We start from the raw sequence: 22,162 nt of genomic DNA on the forward strand, positions 1-22,162 counted from the left end.
GTGCCCGGAGGACTGGAATCAGGAGAGGAAGGAGCAGGTGCAGCCCATCAGTCCCAGTATTTGTTTCCAGCATCGGAAGCCAGCTACGTACTGATCTAATGGGCAAGTTGGGCTGGGTCTGCCGGGAAGGAGGATGGGAAGGTTGTGACATCATAAGGACCTCTGAGGGGTGAGTGTCCTCTTTCTGGGCCCAGAAAGCATCCTCCACTGCTCAGCCTACCGCGGGCTTGCTCCAGATGACTGTGGACCGGCACCAGTGGGTTTCCTGGGACTGTTGCCTGGCCTGGGGGGGGGGGGGTCTGGCAGGTCTAGGAAGCCTTGGGTTCAGCAGATAATGGTCTGTGAAGGCGGAGAAGAAGGGGGACAGGAAGTGTGTGGTCCTGTCCTCACATTTCCCAGTCCAAGGGTACAGCTAGACCCTGTGGTCCGTGCTGGTACCTCCAGGACCACAACCACTGTCTGGTGGATCCAGTCTGTACTCCAGCCCCAGCCTCTCCCTAGGACTTTCTGAAAGTCCCGATGCTCACTGCTTACACATGAAAGGGCCAGGCTTTGACCCCAGAATGCTAGATCAGCTTACGTGCATTTAGCCGCTGAGTTAAATGGCCTCTGAAGAGGCCACCACCCTCTTCTCTCCGGGATCTCTCCTCCTCTGTCTAACCCCCTATTTGGGTCTCGTCACTAAGGCCTTTCACCATTTGTTCCCAACCCACTGCTTCATCCTTACCCTCTCCCCCCTCGCCCTCTCTCACATCCTAGGTGCCACCCCCCCCAAGAAGTTCCCACTGCCCCCTGAATGTTCAGTGTCTGCCTTCCACCCTCCCTGGTACCTCTGCCCGGGATGCCCCTCCCCCACCTCAGCCCAGGAAACTCATTTTTCTTCTCTTGAGGCCTCAGGGCTGCCACCCTGACTTCCAAGAGGAATCCAGGCATCCTTTTTTGGACTCTTACACTACACGCTTCTGCAGGGCCCTCACAGACCCCATCACCTGCTACATTCTGCTTCCTTGGCCTTGGGAGCAGGGACCGTGTCTCCTTTGTTTCAGGGTCACCAGACCAGCCAGGGCCTGGCACAGTGAATAGTGGTCATTTGGGGTCTCCCCTGTGGCTTTATTTCAGCTGCCAAGGTCATATCGGTCATCTCACCTCTGAGCAGGGGCCCTGTGCTGGCTCAGCGCCTGGTATATAATAGCTGCTTCAGGGAATGTTCATGGAAGGCAGGAGGGCAAGTGGGCAGAAAGGTTTTTGCTCTAAAAGCAAAAACCCGTGCTCTTCTCTGGGCTGGGCAGGGTAGTACGGATGTGTGGTGGAACAAGCCTTTCTTCCGTCCCTCTAGAAAATTGGCTGACTGCCTCTCTGAGGCTCCCTTTTTGAGAAGGAGGGCCTGGGGAGGCAGGGGACACCAGTGGAGGGGGAAAGCAATAGTTGTCCGTGCAGCCAGGTGCTTTGCCCAGGAGCACAGGACATCATGTGGTCAAGAGGGCCCAGCAGAGGGATGCCCACGAATGCCTGCCCCTCTCAGGGCCTCAGTCATCCCATCTGTCAAATGGGTACAGATAGCCCTACCCTACCCAGCTTATCAAAGCGCTTTGGAAATAAAGACTCCGTGAATTGATGATACAAACGAAGAAGGTTGTTATTAGACCCAGGAGTGGGTTTGGAAGGAAAACAGCAAAAAGTGGGGAGCAAGTGCTTAGGACTCCTGCCTCGAGCCTCGTGAGGGAAGGAGAAGCAAGTAGTGGGCAGGAAGAACAGCACCTATAGGGAGGAGAGAGGTGGGGGCTGGGTCCCGGCTCGGCCATGGACCAGGTCATTTCCCCCCGAGATCCGGTTTCCTCACCTGTACAGAGGGACAGCACCGTCCCTGCCTGGCTCCCCCAAGTGTCTCAATGTGGCTTCCGTAAGAGAATGGGTGTGGGAGAGCTTTGCAAATTGTAAAGTGGGGTGCACACATGTAAGCCGCCCGCAGCTCCGGGACCCAGGCCCAGCCGGGCTCTGGGGAGAGGGGACAGTAAGTGTTGGCTACGCAAACACTGTGTGAGGCCCAGATGGTCCTTTGAGTACCTTCAGATCCCTAATGCCCGTTCCTTCTCCCTGCTGCCCTCGGCCTCCCAGGCATCCTCTGCCCCGGGGTCTGAGACATCCGATCGTGGAGTTGCTGAGGCCTGGGGAGGGGCCGGCCTGCCCTGGGCTGGCCCCCACTCCCACTCTGAACCCCGGGCTGGGCCCCAGCAGCCACGCCTGTGGCAAGACCCCGCTGGTGGCCTCCAGTTGCCACAGATCAGCAAGTGCGTGTCTTGAGATTAACAAATGTACTCTTGATGGTGAGGAAGGGCCATGGTCCTTGGCCCTCTTTCCCTGATCGGCACCTGTGCAGAGAGGTCTTGTGTGCCTCTGAATAGCCTGTCTCTGTGATTCAGCTCCACTGCTGGGGGCGGGGGGTTAGAATGACCGCTGGCGAATTCTTCCTCGCAGCCCCCAAATGGACACCAGCCCGGGAAGGAGAGCAGCACCCACTTCCAAGTGGCACTTCCAGACCGAGGGGCACCAGCCCAGCAGAGGCTTGGGCCCGGCTCGCCATTCCCCCTGCACGGGGGTCTCAGCTCCGAAGGGGTAGCGAAGAGAGAGCCGTGGGCGAGCCCGGAACGGAGCATTCAGAGCAACGCCTTGAAGAGGAAGGAGAGGGCGGCTCCACAGGAGAGCCCCAGGGCCAGGAAGAAGGTCATGAGGGTGCCGGCCACCTCCCTCTCGTGTGGCAGCACCTGCCTAGAACACACGGGAGTAGGCTCTTAGAAAACATCGGGCCGATCCTGGACCCAGCCCCAGTGCCCTGTGCCCCCCTTACGACAGGACACCTCACTTCAGTTTCCCGATCTGTAAAACGAGGCCACTGACGGGGACATCTCTCATGCCCCGCAAGTCCAATATTACAGGACCCAAGACTCCACTGCCTTCCCTCCTGACAAAACGTCCCCAGCCTGGTTGTCCCCGTCACCTTTCCTCTCTCTGGATTCTCAGCTCCGTTGTCCCTAGCGTAAATAGTCTGTGAACCCTCCACTTTTGATCAACACCTCCGCTCCCCTTCAGCTGAGAATCTGGGGGGAGTAGCTGGGCCCTAAGGAATGATAGTTCAACACATTCGTTTCACAAGTGAGGAAACAGGCCCAGAGAGGAGGTCCTAGAACCAGTGCCTGGGCTACTTTATTGGCAGGAACCTCCCGGGCTGGGGCTTCCTCTCCCTTCCTGCCCCGGGGCCGGCTCGGCAGGGAAGGCCTGACCTGACAGGGTGGCTGGCACCTAGAGACAGCCAGGGCTGGGCTGGCGGGAGGCAGAGCGGACCCTCTCCTGCAGGCCGTCCCCCTCAAGAAGAGCTAGGCCACCTCCCCACGCCCAGGCCCGCCCTCCCGACCCCCAGACCTGGGCGCCAGGCACATGGTAAGGGACATCAGGTAACCGTTGGACACCGCGAAGAGCAGCATGAAAGTGATGAAGTAGGCATCCTGCGGGAAGAGGACGGGCAGCCGGGACCTCTCGGGCACGTGGCACAGCATGAAGAGAGGCACGAATAGGACGCGCAGGCAGACGAGCAGGGGCAGCAGCCGGCTGTCCTCATCCGGCTGTGGCAGAAGCCGGGGTGAGGGAGGTGCCCGGAGCCCACCCCGGACAGACTGTCACTTCCCCTGACCTGTGACTCTACGTGAGCCGGTGAGGACCCGGCCCTCGGGCCTCCGGAGAGTGAGGGGCTGGGCCAAGGCCACCCAGCCATCAGGGACTGGCCTGGGGCTCGCCTCTGCCCCTCGGAGCTCCAGCTTGGGCTCTCTCCGTGGCAGAACTGGAAGAGACCTTAGACACCATCTTTGGTTTTCAAGCTGGGTTCCTCCAAGTACCCTTGGGGGTTCCGCAGACCCCTTCGGGGCACATGGGGTTGCTGAATGGGATTGGAAGCCGGGGATCCAGGCCCCATCCTAGCTTGGATCAGAGCAACTCCTCTTCAGTCTCCTTTATTTATTGTATCTCCTTGGAAGATTTCATTTAAAGAAGGAGCACCTTGGCTAAAAGCAGTCCAAACACTAGAATCTTGTCCAGCGTCTCATTTGGTACGGGAACCTCCGTGTAACACCCCCTGAGGACCGAGGGCTGGGTTCTGGGCTGGATGCTGGGGAACATAGGCCATTTGGACGTGGCTTCTGCTTTCAAGGAGCTCACAGTCCAAGCCCTGGCTTGCATACCTCCAGGGGCCAGGTGCTCACTACCTCTTGGCCAGCTGTTCTGTTGCCAGACCTAGAGTGGTCAGACTCTGAGGAAACCACCTTTCTGTGCTCCTTCATACCCTCTGATCTCCAACTGCTTCCTGAAACCATCGGCCCCCCCCCCAGCCCCCCAGCCCGGGTATGCTCACCCATAGGAAGTAAGAGGTCAGACTCCGCCCCACCCAGTCCATGATGTTAAAGAGCAGGAAGCAGCAGATAGGGTTGAAGAACTGACCTGGGAGAGAAAGAGGGCTCATCCTGGTCCCTCCTTCCTCTTCCCTCCTCCTCCCCTTCATTCCTCCTCCCTCCCTCTCCCCTGCCCTGCCCTGTTCTGCTTCCCAACACTCACTCCACTTCCCAGGACTGGTGGAGCTGGTCACCATGGCTGTGATAGCGGGGAAGACAGACAGGGTGACTGCGAAGACCAACACAAGGCACAGCGCCGTCAGCCAGATCTGGGAGCCAGAGGCAGGGGTGTGAGCAGCGGGGCAGATTAGAGCCCAACGTGCAGCCCCAAGCCCCAAGCGCCAAGCGCCGGCCAGGGCACAGGACACCTGGGCCTGGCCTAACTGTGTTCCTGGCCCACCATGACCCTGATACGTTGAAGCGGACGCAAGTCTTCAGGCCCCATTCCATTCTAAGGGTCTTTAAAGAGGGCTGGAGAGAGCAGCTCTCTCTTCCCCAGGGATGGTGGTTGGGGGCCATGGCCAAGCCGAACCTTTTGGAAGACAATGAAAACTGAAGGTTTTCCTGGCTTCCGGATCTCCTCTGGCTCCAGCTCCGGCTCCTTCTCAGCGTCAAGGTCCAGGGTCAGGGCTACCTTCTGGGGGCTGTTGGGAATACTGTTCTTCTCATCTGGGGCAAGAGGGGAGGGCAGGGTCATGCCGGTGACAGCCAGGCTCGATGGAGGGCAATTCCCAGCAGTCAAAACAAGTGACCCTCCTCCAGCTCAGGATGTAGGCAAGGAGAATTAACTACGGAAAGATGCTAAGCTACTATTATTAAGCACACGCATGTGCCAGGCAGAGTTAAGCACCTTAGATGGATTATCTCACTGCTACTCCTTTGCAAATAAAGAGACTGAGGCTCAGAGGGGTTAAGTGACTGGCCTAAGGTCACACAGCTTAGATGTTGTGAGACCAGGGTTCAAACAAATGCATTTCGAGCCAGAACGAGCATGCTGGAGCTCTACTGTCCCCCCATTTTATAGAGGAGAAAAACCGATGCCCAAAAGGCAGCAGGGATGACTTGACTCCCACTGAGTTCCCTTCATGATCTTCTGTGTCTGCTCACGCAAGGCTACCGGGGGGAGGACTCTAGATGGGGACGGAGGGAAGACGCTTCCCTGTGGAGGTAGCTTCGGCCTCCCCTGGGTCTTCCACTTCCCCAGCAGGGGCCCCAGCTCACCAGACTGGAGGAGCTCAGCTTTGGTCTCCAGCTCCTGACCTTGAGCCTGCAATGGTTTCTTGGCTAGGTAGTAGCGTGCGAACTCCTGCAGAAGGAAAGCGTTGGCCCTGCCTGGCTTGGCTGAGGTGTCCCGATCCCTCTCCACCCTGTCGACTTAGAGGCTGGAGTCCCCCAGGGGCTGACTCCTTTGGGGATCAGGTCCCCTCCTCCTCCCCTGGCCCCTCTCAGGGCCTCAGACTCAGAGCTGTATCTGAGATGCTCTGAAGTGGGGCCTTGAGCCCAATACCAGGCTCACCAGGTGGGGCAGGCTCAGGTAACACACAATAGACGTGAAGATGCCCACGCAGGGTGTGACGAAGTACCCCAGGGCGGAGGTCTGGGCATCCACGCCACCTGTGCAGAAACTTCAGCTGCAGACTGGAGGGGGCTGGTCCCACTGGCTCCCACGGCGGCTGAAGCCTCCTGTCCCACTTCCCATCATGCACGTCTCAGATTCACCTCCAGGCCTCCGCTCACTGACAAACTCAGGAACCTGTGCAGGGCCCCAGCCCAGTCCCGCCCTTTGCTTCTCTCACTCCTCCCTACTTGTCATTTTTGTTGAGCACCTGGTACGTGCTCATTATTACTGCATACACCTTACAATCTGGGGACAGAGCTGTAAGAATCATTTAGATGGGAAAACTGACACAGGTGAAGTGCCCTGTCCAATGTCCCTGGCTGGGGAGCAGTGGAACTAGGATTTGGACCAAGTTTATCTGAATCTCAAACTTGTCCCCCCCCCCCCTTCCCTCAAACCCAGGTTGCTGCCATAAACCCCTATCAGCCTCAGGAATCCTGCCCCTGGCCCTATGGTAACCCATTCCTTACCTGGTCCTTCTCTCACTGTAGAGCCCAAGAACCCTACTCCCTGTCCCCAAACCCAACCCCCAGCTTCCCATCGCCTCCATCTTTACCAGAACCGAAGGCATCTCACTCCTAGCACACTGTCTCTGCTCCCAGAATCCCAGAGGCCACCCCTGCCCTCCAGCCACCCAGTTCCACTCACTGGCCATGGCCATGAGCATGGCAAGAGCAGCGAAGATCCCAGCCAGGCCCTGGCCGCTGAGGAAGAGGGTGCTGTAGGTGGAAGGCATGGTGCCCAGCTGCCCGAAGAGGCTGCCCTGCAGAACTGCACAGAAGGCTGTGGAGGGATAGGAGTGGGGGCCGCCGCTCAACTAGACAGGCCTTGGAGGCTTCTCGGAGGAGGTGTTGGCAGACTCTGGACTAAGTTGGGCAGGCGTGAGACTCTGGGCCCTCTGGTGTATCAGCCCCCATTCTTTCCTCTGCTCAGGTGTAGCCATAGGTCTGAGGCGCCTGGGGCCAGGAGGCCTCATCTTAGGTCACTCTGGGTTTGGGACAAGTGGTTTCTTCTTCCCCTCTGGGCCTTGGTTTCTCATCAGGGATAGGAGGGCTGCTGTCCTCCCTTCTTGGATATGTGGGGCCCTCTTCACTTACAAAGAAGAGGCTGGGCTGAAGCCCTGGGTGGACTGGGTGGGGAGGTGGGGAGGCGGGGAGGCGGGGAGGGGCAGCGGTGCTCACAGTTGATGAACCAGACAGAGGCCATGGTGATGGAGAAGAAGGGCCCAGGGCTCATGTCCACCTTGACCAACACTGCCGTCAGGGCAAAAAGCAGCAGGATGGCCAGCAGGCTGCCCAGAATCCGCACCGTCTCAGGGATGCTGTTCACAAGGAGGCGCAGAGTGGACATCAGCTGGGCCCAGGCCAGGCAGGGGGAGGTGGGCAAGAGATTGAGGCCAGGGCTGGACAGAGGGACCTGGAGGGGACATGCAGGGGGAGTGGAGGAAGGATGGGAGTTCTGACCTGGGCCCAGATGGAGCTTCCTTAGCTGGGCGGGGGAGGGGCCACAGAGGGTGGGGAGCCCGAGGGGCAAGGTCTCTCACCACTGGTACAGGAAGGAGTTGAGGAGCGTGAAGAGCAGCAGGGGCAGCTGGGACAGCAGCGTCACCCAGTTGTTGAAGTTGAAAGTGTCTGCAGGGCCCGTGTGGTTGGTGCCCAGGGTCCCAGCGGTGTTGTTGGCCCCTGCCAGCCGCCCCTGGAAGTACTGACAGGATGCCAGAGGAGGGGGTACAGGGTCACCCTCCAACCGACCCTGAGGAACCCCCCAGCCTTCCCCCTCTGCCTCCTCCCATGCTTGGGATTCTCAGTTAACGTCCGCGGGAGCTGTCTGTTTGTCCTTGTACGGATCCCAGCACCTGGCACACAGTGGGAGCTCGATGAATGTGCACTGAATTGAACAGCAGAGGGCTGGGACAGGGCCCAAGCCCTAAGAACCCCCAACCTGGGCCTTGCTCCATCTCTGAATCTTCGGTGCCCGGGTTCCAGCCTTCATCCCCCACTCCTGCGGCAGCTTCCAGATTGCTGAGTATTCATTGAGTGCCTACTGTAAGCCAGGCCCTGGCCTAGGTGCTGACCAACTGCATTCTCTCTAGAACACATACTCATCCAGTGTCTGCTTAACCTCCCCATCCGTCCTCCCTCCCCGCCCCGGCCACTGCCCATGGCTCCCTGCGGGGCAAAACCCTGAGGTTTTAGAATGGCATTTGGGGCCCTTCGGGACCAGAGCCCAGCCTCTCTTTTGTGCCGCATCTGGTGCTCTGCTGCTAAGCTTTAGGTACCTCAGGCTCTGGCCCTTTCTCTGAACAGGCTGCTTTGCTGTCACCTCCACCTGGAATGCCTTCTCCCTTTCCTCCCACGCCCCCCTCCCCCATCACCCCGGCCAAACACCAATGCTTTGCCTACCCTTCTCCCAAGTTACAAATCACCTCTTCTGTGAAGCAGAAGGAATCACTCCCTCCCCCCCCCTTCCGGGGGCCTACTGGATTTTACTCCAAGCCTGGGATGCTGAGTGTCATGTTACATTATTAATAGCTCTTTGCACCCAGCTCCCTCTCAAGACCAGGGGCTGATTAATCTTTGAGTCTCCGGGGCCCAGCACAGAGCCAGGCACTGAAGAGACATCTTGAAAGTTGTTGAACTGAATGTGTATGAATAACCCAGTCCCAAAAAGAACACAAACCCCACATTTCTTCCTTCCCTTGAGAGAATGTAAGCTCCATGAGGATGCAGGCTCCCTCTGTTATGTTTCCTCCTGTAGCCCCAGTGCCAAGAACAGGGCCTGGTTCACAGTAGGTACACGTTACTAACTGGTGGATGAATGAATGTAAGCCGTGCTTGGATAATCCGCTTTTGGAGTGGGTTAGCCCAGGGATGACTTAACCAGGGAATAACGACAAACAGGGGTGGTGGGTGGGTAGCTCTTTGCTAGTTCCAGAGCCCCACCCCCCCCACCCCCCACCTCCCACCTCCCACCCCCCACCCCCCACCCCCCACCCTGAGCTGGTAGCCTTGCCCCTGTAGGATCCGGGCATCTCTGAAAGCTTGGCCTTTCCTATCCGTGAAAGGGGCACTCGCCCTCTCTGAGGCTCGGTGCTTCAGCGGACAAACGTGCAAACGGGCATAATGAGGAGTCAAAGGTGGCATGGTGTGGAAAGCGCCTGGCACGCCTCTGGTCCAAGGCGATGGTGGTTGTGGCCATGGGGCTGGCACTCCAGCCGCGAGTCTCACCGGGATGGCCGTAATGAAGAAGTTCCAGGGAAGGAGAGTGCCCAGCCCCAGGATAAAGAAGCTGATCCCGACCAGGTGGTAGCTGTGGGGATCAGTCAGAAGGTCACCCCTAGGACGCGACGCCTCGGCTGCCGCCCCCCCTCCACGCCTCCCAGGTCGCCCCCTCCGGAGAGCGGACTACAACCCCCATCACTCCGGCTCAGGCAGCCCAGGGAGGCGGCTGATGGGAATTGTAGTTCCATCCAGTCCGCTTTGAGCCTTGGAGCGCCCGAAGGGAGCGGGTCTGCGCTGCCCACCGCCCCCCGGATCCTCGTCCGCACCCCACCCAGCGCCCAACTCGCCTGTCCTGTGGGGCGTCTCCTCGCGCCATGGCCGCCCAGCGGGATGCGCCGGGGTGGGAAGGAGGTTGGGTGCTGCACCTGCACCTACGCCGGGGCCCGGGGGCCACAAAACCCGGGAGGCTGTGTCTTGCGGGCGGTAGACAGAGCGCGGAGGGGGTCGAGTCTCCCCGAAAGGGGCGGGGACGAAGCGGGAGCTGGGGAGGAAGGCCTGGAACGATTTCTGCGGGTGTCAAGCACCGCAGGATCGAACCTCGCTCCGCCCCCGGGGCGGGGACAGAGGGTCGCACCACCCCTCCCTACCTCCCCCCGGCGGGGACTCCGGACTCCAGCCTGGGACCCTGCCCGACCTCGCGGTCCCGGCACGCACGGCTACCCTCGCCATCCCGTGCGGCTTAGAGGCGGCTGCCCCGGGAAGGTCCCCTGCTGTCTCCCCTCTCCGCGGGCGCCCGTCTCGGACCTCTGCGGGTTGAATATGCAGATATGCACCCCTCTGCGGTGGCGGAGGTACCCCGCCCCTCCTCCGTCCGGAGCTGGGGAGCCGACCTGGTGCGGCTTCTTCCCCCGCCGCCAGCTCGGAGGTGGTGCCAGAGCCGTGCCGCGCGGGGTGACGCCGAGCCCTCCGGGGAGCCGGCTCGCCCAGGGGTAACCTGAGCGTCTGCCGCCAGCGGTCCTGGAGGGCTGCGCGGAGCTGGGTGCTTCGGGAGACCAAGGAGAGGGCCAGGCGTCCCCAGGCGGGTCTGGAAGACAGACAGACAGACAGACAGACAGACTGCCTCTTCTCCTCCAAGCGGGTGCCCGGAGAAGCTCCGTGTCTTTGGGGGCGCACTGCGGAGGCGTGGGCCCAGCGGGGCATCCGGGCGGGCTTCCCGGTGACCGAGGAGCTGCGTTCGGGGCAGCAAGGGGTTAAGCAAAGGCTCAGGAGGAAAGGGTGACCCGGAGGTGCCCTCCCACCACCGCCGCTAAACGAACGAACAAACAAACAAACAAACAACTTTCGGCGATCCCGGGTCTCATTACATCAAACCTATGAAGATGCACCTACCTCCCACCTCTTTTTTTTTTTTTTCTGTGCAAAACTTTGAAAAGATTATAGACCATGGCCATTTTGAAATTAATTTGCTCTAACTCATAAAATTTACAAGTGGGTTTGTTTGCTCCGCAGTCACGGTGCATATAAATGCTGATCTAAATTGCAAATTACTGTCATAAGTAATGAAATTTTATGATCCCTTCAAGATTACGTGTGTGTGTGTGTGTGTGTGTGTGTGTGTGTGTGTGTGTGTGTGTTTTAGCCGACTGGGAGTCTACGGGACAAAGACTGTGTTTGCCTGGTTCAGTGTTTTATTATTGCAAACATCTAGTACTACTGACTGGTTCGTAGTAGGTGTTTGATAAATACTTGGTGAATAAATGGATTGTAATAACACACAAGTGATTTGAGGGAGAACAGAGACAGCATTAAATTACACTGAAAGAGAAAGTTATTCTCTTTTCAAATTTGCTTTCAAGCCTCCAGAATATGTCAAGGGGAAAGTCTCAACTTGGTGCTAACGTGTTTCTAAGGCCTCTTGGTTTCTCTCCTTTCTCTAACAAAAAGCTGGCATCAGGGTTTCTGCTGACAATTTCATATAAATAGAGGTTCATAACTTTTATGTTCCTTCTCTCTGTTTTTATTGTTGCTTTATTTTTCGGACTATGGATGCTACCTTCCTATAATAATGATGTACCCTTTTCTTTGAAAAATAAAATTATGTCTAATTTAATAAAGAAATGTTCATAAGTTTATTAGAACTAAATAAAGATTAAATAGAAATAAATTAAAATATAAGCTTGTTAAATAATGAAATATTAAATTTTTATAATTTATTTAAAAATAAATGTGTTTATAGTACACCTGAAACTAATGTAACATTGTGTGTCAACTATGCCTAAATAAAAAGGTATAGAAGACAAAAGATAAATTTGCTTATAATTTAATGTAAATTCAAAAAATTAATTTATGAAAAATGAGTCATTTAAAGGAAATTAAGTAGGGGCGCCTGGCTGTCTTAGTCAATGGATCTAGCGACTCTTAATCTCGGGCTTGTGAGTTCGAGCCCCACACTGGGTGTAGAGATTACCTAAAAATAAAATCTTGGGGGGGACACATGAGTGGCTCAGTTGGTTAAGCTTCCCACTTAGGCTCAGGTCATGATCTTGCAGTCCATGGGTTCGAGCCCTACGGTGGGCTCTGTGCCGACAGCTCAGAGCCTGAAGCCTGCTTCAGATTCTGTCTGTCTGTCTGTCTCTCTCTCTCTCTGCCCCTCCCCCACTCACTCTCTGTCTCTCTCTCTCTCTCTCTGCCCCTGCCCCTCGAAATGAATAAATAAAACTTAAAAATAAATAAGATCTTTAAAAAAGAAAGAAAATTCAGTAAAAGGGACTGCAGGGAGGGCACAGCTGTGGCGCAGGTTGAACGGAAGGACATGAACAACTGAGGTTCGGGGACACTGCATTTGTTGAGGCGTGAGTGAAGGAGGTGAGGGAATCTCGGGGACAGAACAGCTTGTACCAAGAGCAGGGACGTGAGAGTGCTGGTACATTCTGAGACATACAAATAGATCCCTTTGGCAGGCCTGGTGGGAGCAGGGGGCTGAGCCTCTGGGACAGAGAGGGCTGGTTAGGACAGGCCTGAGGGCGGAGGAAGGGGTTTAGATTTCAGTTGAAAGGAGAGGTTCTCAACTCTATAGGACTCAGTCATCCTTTTAGTAACAAGTATTTTGTTGCTAGCCTGCAGTGAATTAATATGTAACAAAACCTACCTCTGCACAAAAAATGTCACCTAGGGGCGCCTGGGTGGCTCAGTCAGTTAAGCGTCTGACTCTCGATTTCGGCTCAGGTCATGATCTCACAGTTTGCCAGACGGAGCCCGGGTCAGGCCCTGCTCTGAGAGCTCGGAGCCTGCTTGGAATTCTCTCCCTCCCTCCCTCTCTCTCTCTCCCACTTCCCTGCTTGTGTGTGTGTGCACATTCTCCCTCCCAAAATAAATACACTTAAAAAAAAAAAAACCTAAACATGAAAACAAATTTAATGTCAGTATAATGTCCTAATTGTACCATATGGGATAAGTAAGACTATTTAGTAATAAAATCATGTGTGTTTGAGCATGTAAATGCCCAGGCCCTGTGGAGCAGGTGGATACTGGCCCCCTTTATAAAACCAGAGCGAATCCATCGTCTGCCAGGCCACACACAATGCCAGCGAGCGGTGAGCCAGCCGCTCAGAGACCACCAGTTCGCTATTGGTGATGTGATTTTCTGAAATAGTGACCCAGTCTTGGCGAAGTTCCAAACAAAACCAAGTGCAGCTGTCCCTCTACCTAGCCGGTGGCTGTGTTACCGAAGAATGCTGTGTATTTTCAAACCTCACAAATAATACATTGTGCCCATACATAAAATGCGGTTAGGGTCCAGGCTCAGAAAATGATCAACTTGCTTTTCAAAATAAAGAGCAGATTTTATTTTTAGTACTGTTTTAGATTTATAGAATAAATAGACTACATAGTAAGCAGAATTCCATATACTCACTCTCCCACCCCATTCCCCAGTTGCCCTCATTATTAACATCTTACTTTAGTGTGGTACATTTGTTACAATTGATGAATAAATATTGATACATTATTACTAACTATAGCCCATAGTTTACATTAAGATCTACTCTGGGGCGCCTGGGTGGCTCAGTTGGTTAAGCATGCAACTTTGGCTCAGGTCATGATCTCATGGTTTGTGAGTTCAAGCCCCACATCGGGCCCTGTGCTGACAGCTCAGAGCCTGGAGCCTGCTTTGGATTCTGTGTCTCCCTCTCTCTCTTCCCCTCCCCTGCACGTGCTCTCTCTCTTTCTCTCAAAAATAAATAGACGTTAGGGGCGCCTGGGTGGCTCAGTCGGTTAAGCCTCCGACTTCAGCTCAGGTCATGATCTCGTGGTTCATGAGTTCAAGCCCCGCGTCGGGCTCTGTGCTGACAGCTCAGAGCCTGGAGCCTGTTTCAGATTCTGTGCCTCCCCCTCTCTGTCTGACCCTCCCCCATTCATGCTCTGTCTCTCTCTGTCTCAAAAATAAATAAACGTTAAAAAAATTAAAAAAAAAAATTGGGGCGCCTGGGTGGCGCAGTCGGTTAAGCGTCCGACTTCAGCCAGGTCACGATCTCGCGGTCCATGAGTTCGAGCCCCGCGTCGGGCTCTGGGCTGATGGCTCAGAGCCTGGAGCCTGTTTCCGATTCTGTGTCTCCCTCTCTCTCTGCCCCTCCCCCGTTCATGCTCTGTCTCTCTCTGTCCCAAAAATAAATAAACGTTGAAAAAAAAAATTAAAAAAAAATTTAAAAAAAAATAGACGTTAAAAAATGTTCTTAAATAAAATTAAAATTCAACACATTTTTTTTTATTTTTTAAAAAAAATTTTTTTTTCAACGTTTATTTATTTTTGGGACAGAGAGAGACAGAGCATGAACGGGGGAGGGGCAGAGAGAGAGGGAGACACAGAATCGGAAACAGGCTCCAGGCTCTGAGCCATCAGCCCAGAGCCTGACGCGGGGCTCGAACTCACGGACCGCGAGATCGTGACCTGGCTGAAGTCGGACGCTTAACCGACTGCGCCACCCAGGCGCCCCAAAATTCAACACATTTTTGAGATTCATTCATGATATATACTACAGTATTGTTCATTCACTATTCATGGATGTGTAATATTCCACTGCCATATGACGTTTATCTCATTGGATAAGTGTTGCAGGCATTTGGATTGCTTCCAGCTGTGTTCTAGGGTAAGCAATGCTGCTCTGGGTGTATTGGACCCGTTGTGTATATCTTCTGGGCACCTGTGCAGGAGTTTTGATAGATCAGAGTTTCTCAGCCTCAGCCCTATAGACATTTGGGGGGATAATTCTTTGTCGTGGTGGCTTCCTGTGCACTGTAGGGCTTTCAGCAGCATCCTAGCCCACACCCGTTACATGCCAGGAGCACTTTCCTGCAGTTGAAATGATGTTTCCATACATCACCAAACATCCCCTGGGGGCAAAATTGCCCCTCCTTGAGACTCCCTGTTTTGGGGCACTTGTTTTCAGCTCTGTCAGGCCCAACACCCTCTTTTTATAACATATTTTGCCACACCACTTTGATGATCCTAAAAGAGATTCACAAGTAACATAACCCACCTACACAATTTATTTTTTTTTTATATATTTTTAATGTTTATTTATTTTTGAAGGAGAGAGAGACAGAACATGAGCAGAGGAGGGGCAGAGAGAGACGGGGACACAGAATCTGAAGCAGGCTCCAGGCTCTGAGCTGTCAGCACAGAGCCCAGCTTGGGACTGGAACTCAAGAAACCACGAGATCATGACCTGACCCGAAGTCAGACACTTAGCTGACTGAGCCACCCAGGCACACTAAGTTATTAAATATGACTTTATTAATATGCAATACTTTAAAAAGCAACCTCTGGGCGCCTGGGTCGCTCAGTGGGTTGGGTGTCCGACTTCAGCTCAGGTCATGATCTCACGGTCTGTGAGTTCGAGCCCCGCATCAGGCTCTGTGCTGACGGCTCAGAGCCTGGAGCCTGTTTCAGATTCTGTGTCTCCCTCTCTCTGACCCTCCCCCATTCATGCTCTGTCTCTCTCTGTCTCAAAAATAAATAAACATTAAAAAAAATTTTAAAGGAGGTCCCCGCAGATGTCTTCTGACACATTTGTACTTTGGTTTTGTTGCTTTTGCAGTAATCACACAGAGCAGTGAGGATCTTGGAAGTAAATATGTTTTGGAAATGCTGTTACACATTACCTACTGCTCTCCAAAGGACTGAAGATGGGTCAGAACTGGCTCCAAAACCTTTCCGAAGGAGAACGATTAAGTCATGTTTGGGGCTCAAAGGTAGTTGCAAGTTTAACCCAACTGTCTCGGTCAATGTTGGTTAACATTCCACATCTGCTTCGGATGGAGTTAATATCCAAACCGGTCCCGTAAGTTCAAACTAGTCCTTAAGTCTGGTCATCGTGCCCGCGTCCTTCAACTCAGTCTCCAAGACAGAGCGTCGTAGGGCCTGTTCCTATCGAATTGCTCCGAAAATAAAAACTGGAAATTCCTTACAAGAAGGTTTATCCTGAAATCCGCTGACAATTTTCTTCATTTTAGCACGATCGCTCTCCTTTTCCAGTAGGTAAACTTTCAACCATGTCTCAAGTTACGGTACTTCATTTTGCAATATCTCAGTTATGATGTTTCATATTGATTGAATTAAGTAATTAATTCCCCAATGATTCCAGAGAGTGAAGAAAATACTTTTAAAGAATTTTCTTTTGGAGAGCCATTCTACTTTTAAGGCTAAGACAAAAATGTTTGGAAACTTCTTCATTGTGACTGAAACATTTAGGGAATTACCTATAATTTGAGGACTCATCCTTTATTTTACTCTTAAGTTGAACTATGCGAAAAGGCCAGGAATTGATAATTATCCACAAAGATGTCGGTTTTACACAGTTCAGCCAAATAACATGGAAAAACATTAATTGATTTGTAGAATTTCTCATGAAGATTCTTGGTGGCCGAGTGTTGATGAATGGATTGCAGTTACCTTTTTCTTAGGTTGGTCACAAAATCTCATCGGCTCCCAACTCATGTGAGGACAGACTTGCTGGGAATTCTTACAAGCACCTCCCTTTTTTTTCAAAGTAAGCTCCACACTTGGGGTGAGACCTGCACTTATAACCCTGAGATCAGGAGTAGCTGATCTACCAACTGAGCCAGCCAGGGGCCCAGTTATGGGACCTCTTTTTTTAAAAAAAATGATTGTAGGGACACCTTGGTGGCTCAGTCAGTTAAGGGGCCAACTCTTGGTTTCGACTCAGGTCATGATCTCGTGGTTTCAGCCCCACATCGGGCTGGCAGAGCCTGCTTGGATCTTTTGTCTTCCTCTCTCCACCCCTCCCCCACTCGCTCTCTCTCTCGAAAATAAATAAATGTTAAGCAAAATTTAGGGGCGCCCGGGTGGCTCAGTCGGTTGAACGTCCGACTTCGGCTCAGTTCATGATCTCACGGCTCATGATTTCAGGCCCCACGTCCTGCTCTGCCCTGAGGCACGGAGCCTGCTTTGGATTCTCTGTCTTCCTCTCTCCGTGCCCCTCCCCTGCTCACACTCATTCCCTCCCTCTCAAATATAAATAAACATTAAAAAATTATTTAATTAAAAAAATAAAAAATGATGGCAATTGAGTGAAATACATTGAATCTATAAAAACTTATGAGTCCATGACGAAACCAAAAAGAAATAAAAACAAAACAAAACCCCACGCTCTTTGCCACTACTGGGAGTGGCTGATACGAGTTAGCTCTTAACTCTGAATATTGGTGATTAAAAGGGAAAAAAGGAAAAAATTCAGCATGTATGGGAAATAACTAGGGTTGAAATGTCATGACACCTAGTTATTTAAAAATTATTTGTTATATATTTATATTATCTTTTTATATAGATGGAAAATGTGGCAGATATTGACAATTGTTGCACCTAGACGGTGGATGTATGGATGTTCCTTGTCTATCTTTTTTGTAGGTTTGAAGCTTTTCACCACAAAAAGTTTTAAAAGTAAGAATTTCTCTTAACATTTCCTATTAGTTAACCAATTACCAAAAAGATGTTTTCAGATTTTCCCTACGTTTTAATTTTTTTAATGTTTATTTATTTTTGAGACAGAGAGAGACAGATCATGACCGGGGGAGGGTCAGAGAGAGGGAGACACAGAATCCAAAGCAGGCTCCAGGCTCTGAGCTGTCAGCACACAGCCCAACGCGGGGCTCGAACTCACGGACTGTGAGATCGTGACCTGAGCTGAAGTCGGATGCTTGACTGACTGAGCCACCCAAGTGCCCCAGATTTTCCCTACATTTTATTTGTGCTGTATTGGGGGGAGTTTTTCTGAATCATCACTGGACTCCTTAAACTTTTCTTCTTTTCTTTCTTTCTTTCTTTCTTTCTTTCTTTCTTTCTTTCTTTCTTTTTATAACTACATAGTGGTTCATTGTATAGCTAACCTATAACATTTAAAAACTTTTTTAATATTTATTTTTGAAGGAGAGAGAGTGTGAGCGGGGGAGGAGCAGAGAGAGAGAGAGACAGAATCGGAAGCAGGCTCCAGGCTCCAAGCTGTCAGCACAGAGGCCGACACGGGGCTCGAACTCACAGACCGTGAGATCATGACCTGAGCCAAAGTCAGACGCTCAATTGACTGAGCCACCCAGGCGCCTCAGCATATGTTTTAATGTGTGGCAGGAAGAGTATCTCCGGACTACTCTTCTTTATTAGAAATATCTATTATAGTCTCTCTTGTTTATTTTCCCAACTGTATTCTGGAATTCACTTGTTTAGTTAAGCAAATCCTGTTTGTATTTTTATTGGAATTACATTAAAAGTACAGCTTATTTGGGGAGAATTGACATCTTTCTGATGTTGATTTTTCCTGTTCAAGAACATGATAGAACTGTCTGCTTACTCAAGTCTGTCCTTAATGTTCCTTAGTAGAGTGTTAGTCTTGTTTGTAAATAGTATACCCATTTCTTAAGTTTATGCCTGAGTATTTTATCTTTCATTGCTCATGCATCCAAAGTGACTTTAAACATTTTTTAATGTTTTATTTATTTTTGAGAGAGAGAGAGAGACAGAGTACGAGTGGGGCAGGAGCAGAGAGAGAAAGGGATACACAGAATCCGAAGCAGGCTCCAGGCTCTGAGCTGTCAGCACAGAGCCCGACGCGGGGCTCGAACCCACGAACCGTGAGATCATGACCTGAGTTGAAGTAGGACACTTAACCCACTGAGCCACCCGGGTGTCCCTCTTTTTTTCCCCCTAAGTTTTCTTTAAGTTTATTTATTTATTTTGAGAGAGAGAGAGAGAGAGAGAGAGAGCACAAGAAAGGAAGGGGCAGAGAGAGAGGGAGAGAGAAAGAATCCGAAGCAGGATCTGCGCTGTCAGCACAGAGCCCCATGCGGGGCTTGAACTCACAGACCGTGAGACCATGACCTGAGCCAAAATCAAGAGCCAGATGCTTAACTGACTGAGCCACCCAGGCACCCCTACACTTTCTGTTGCAGGACCCAGTGTTTTCCTTCCACGGCAGAGACTGCTTGCTATCCACAAAAATCCTTTCTCTTCTTTGGTGGTAATAGACTGCTCATGGGGCATGTGACATCATCTATGCTTCACTTCCAAGGTTCCTTTGGGGTTGGGTTTAGCCATGTGCTAGATCTTCTTTAGTAGAATTTGGTTGGGGTGACACGTGTCACTTTCTGGACCGACCCACAGAAACTTTCCATGTGTGCCTTCCATGTCTTCTCCCCATGCTGAGGGCTCGAATGGTCACAACCTTTGGGTTCATGGAAGGTTTGTGCAGAAGATCACAGCTCTGATGTCAGCCCAGGGCTCGAATCGTGACGTCGTGCCCAGTGCTTGGGCAGAACTCCCCACCAAGCTGGCCCTGCCACCCTAAACTGTTACATGAGGGAGAATCAGACACCTCTGGGGCCTGTTTGTTTCGACATCTTAGTCTATCCCCACCGCAAACACCTTCCGATTCAGTTCAGAGGCTTTCAGGGCTATGTGGCAGAAAGGCCGGAGAAATAAAGGCAGAGCTTCTAGTCTGAGTGGACGATCAGGTTAGTGCTGAATATTTTCGACTACGATCCTTAGAGATGTGGAATGAAATATCTGATTCCACAAATGGAGTGCAGGGCCGAGCTTGTAGGGAGGAAAGGGAAGTTGGAAATCTTCAAGTACTAGAAGCAAAGACGAACCTGAGTGCCAGGGAGGAAGCCTGTGAGCTGAGGGGTTGGCAGTCTCGGGGGCGCTGAGAGGGGTCAGAGGCTTGGCATTGCCTTTGTTGCTTGTTTGCTTTTCTTTTAGAGACTTAAAAACAATGGATGTTGACGACTTAGTATATGCCAGTCGTTCTGAGCTCTTTACGTGGGTCCCCTCATTCCATCATCACAAACTTCTGGGGCAGGTGTAGGTAATGCACCCATTTTACTGATGAGGAAACTGAAGCACAGAGACGTTAAGCCACTTGTCTGTGGTTTCACAAGTAGAAAGGAACAGAGTCAGGACTTGCACCCAGGTTGTCTTCCTTCTGAGTCTGTGCTCTTAAGAAGCACATGTCGCTACCCTAGGCCAGTGCAAAAGGAAGAAGATGAATAAAAACTTGGTTTCGGACTCCGTGTTACTTTGGGAGTGATGGTCCAGGCCTGGCATCTATCAGCGCCCGTGCATCACACATCACCCATAGTCTGGGGAGGAGGTGTTGAGCTGGAAACAGACCGCTAAACCTGCTTTCCGGACAAGCCTCTTTAAAGTCTTGGGGTGTGGAGTGAAATTCATTGTCTATGCTCTTTCCTTCTGAAGAACCAGATGCCGTGAGATGGACTGACATCACACCCAGCGCAGCAGTCCCCTGCGTCCCATGAATCCCAGGAAGCCCTCCCACTAACCAGCAAGGTGGTGGCTGTCATTGGGGAGCAGCTATCCGAGCTGCTCTTAGGAATACATCCAGGTCTCCCTTTCTGTAGGTGTAGTTATGACCTACACAGAGAGGGATGGGGACCCGGAATGTTACATTTTTCACATCCCAGGGGTCCTCCCAGACCTGAGTCTCGTGTTACTGAGTACAAAAGCATCCTCTCTTAAGCACAGGAAGAAGCTCTCTCAGATAATTATAGATAGAATGATGGTGGGGAGGAAGTGTCAGGCCATCTCAACCTGGCCTGGGGTTTCCACAAGGGGGCAATCTAACACTTGCTTACAGGTTCTCCAAGGGAGAAAACTTGGTTTTTAACCTCGCTTAAGAAGGAAAGATGAGGGGCGCCTGGGTGGCTCAGTCGGTTGAGTGGCCAACTTCGGCTCAGGTCACGATCTCGCGGTCCGTGAGTTCGAGCCCCGCATCGGGCTCTGTGCTGATGGCTCAGAGCCTGGAGCCTGTTTCAGATTCTGTGTCTCCCTCTCTCTCTGCCCCTCCCCCGTTCATGCTCTGTCTCTCTCTGTCTCAAAAATAAATAAACGTTAAAAAAAATTAAAAAAAAAAAAGAAGGAAAGATGAAACCTCAGGCTTTAAGGTGGGATGAGTTTGAATCGTGACATTTGCACAAAGCTAGGACACTTGAAGGCTGCAATCATTTTACAAGGAAGACCAACAAACTTCCCACTGGCCCAGGGAGGCAACTAGGAAGGTTGTCTCTTCTGTGGATCTGGCTGGGGAAAAAAATGTGTTTTCATCTTCAGACAGGCGTGGAGCCTGAATTAGCCCACTGGGTGGTAAACTAAAGCTGAGAAATCATTACTATTAAATTTTTTTGATGTTTATTCACTTTTGAGAGACAGAGAGAGAGCAGGGGAGGGTCAGAGAGAAAGGGAGACACAGAATCTGAAGCAGGCTCCAGGCTCTGAGCTGTCAGCACAGAGCACGACGTGGGGCTCGAAACCATGAACCGTGAGATCATGACCTGAGCCGAAGTCAGACGCCTAACTGACTGAGCCACCCAGATGCTCCTCAAGCTGAGAAATTATTTAAGAAATTAACCCTAGGCTGTTTGTATGTCTTGGGTGCCCAGCAGTGGCAGACGTGGGACCACTTTGGTGGCCCACAAGCCCTTCTCAAGGTACTCACAGCAGAATGAAGAAACAATTTCCCGCAAACAAGGGTAAGGAGAGCATTACTTACCTGAGGAGCTAATTCATGTCTCTGGATAGGAAGACTTATTCTTATCACAAAGATGCCCATTCTCAACATTTTCACATGTTATTTCAATATTATCTTAATTAAAATCTTAAGGGTTGTTTTATAGCATTGGAAAATCGATTTTGAAAAAAGAAACCAGGGGCACTTGGGTGGCTCTGTCGGTGAAGCGTCTGACTTCAGCTTGGGTCATGATCTCATGGTTTATGAGTTCGAGCCCTGTGTCAGGCTCTGTGCTGACAGCTCGGAGCCTGGAGCCTGCTTCAGATTCTGTGTCCCCCTCTCTCTCTGCCCTTCCCCCGCTTGTGCTCTGTCTCTGTCTCTGTCTCTCTCTCTCTAAAAAAATAAATGAACTGAAAAAAAAAAAGAAAATAAACCTGATTTTGAAATTCATCTTGGAGAAAAAATGACGGGGAATAGCTAATGACAGTTTGGAAAAGAACCAGGAAGCCAGACTTGCCCTGAAGAATATCAAAGGATGTTGTAACATTATTATATCAGTTAGAGTCCAATCAGGAGACATGATCCACACAGTAATTGGAATCAGGGAAATTTAATATAAAGAGTTATTTCCAGAGGATTGGAAGAATGGGGAATTTTCTAGTAAGGGTTACAAAGAACTCTAGAGAACAAAGGAATAGTAGATATAGAGAGTAGTCCCCTCCCCCATAGTAGATATAGAGAGAAGTGCCTGAGGAAGGGCACGCACACACCTAGGCTGGGGGCCACCCCTCACTGGAAAGGGAAATGAGAAGTCACTGAAGTATCTTCCCAGAAACACTGCAAAGCTGCCAGTGG

The 22,162-nt window shown here is 51.7% G+C and overlaps 1 protein-coding gene across 1 annotated transcript; it reads right to left on the reverse strand.

The window, feature by feature from the left end:
* Positions 1-2,654: 2,654 nt before the first annotated feature.
* On the reverse strand, positions 2,655-9,651 carry SLC29A2 (solute carrier family 29 member 2). The gene is made up of 12 exons (XM_047072264.1): positions 9,623-9,651; positions 9,282-9,363; positions 7,598-7,758; positions 7,236-7,375; positions 6,703-6,837; positions 5,953-6,050; positions 5,658-5,742; positions 4,969-5,105; positions 4,600-4,705; positions 4,400-4,485; positions 3,418-3,617; positions 2,655-2,766 (listed from the first exon to the last, which is right to left on the reverse strand). The coding sequence occupies exons 1-12, from the start codon at positions 9,649-9,651 to the stop codon at positions 2,655-2,657; spliced, it is 1,371 nt and encodes a 456-aa protein (XP_046928220.1).
* Between the last annotated feature and the right edge of the window lie 12,511 nt (positions 9,652-22,162).

This window comes from Lynx rufus, unplaced genomic scaffold, assembly GCF_022079265.1.
Source record: "Lynx rufus isolate CCGP_SWC_20201006 ecotype Redwood Valley unplaced genomic scaffold, mLynRuf1.p SCAF_9, whole genome shotgun sequence".
Classification (NCBI taxonomy): Eukaryota; Metazoa; Chordata; class Mammalia; order Carnivora; family Felidae; genus Lynx; species Lynx rufus.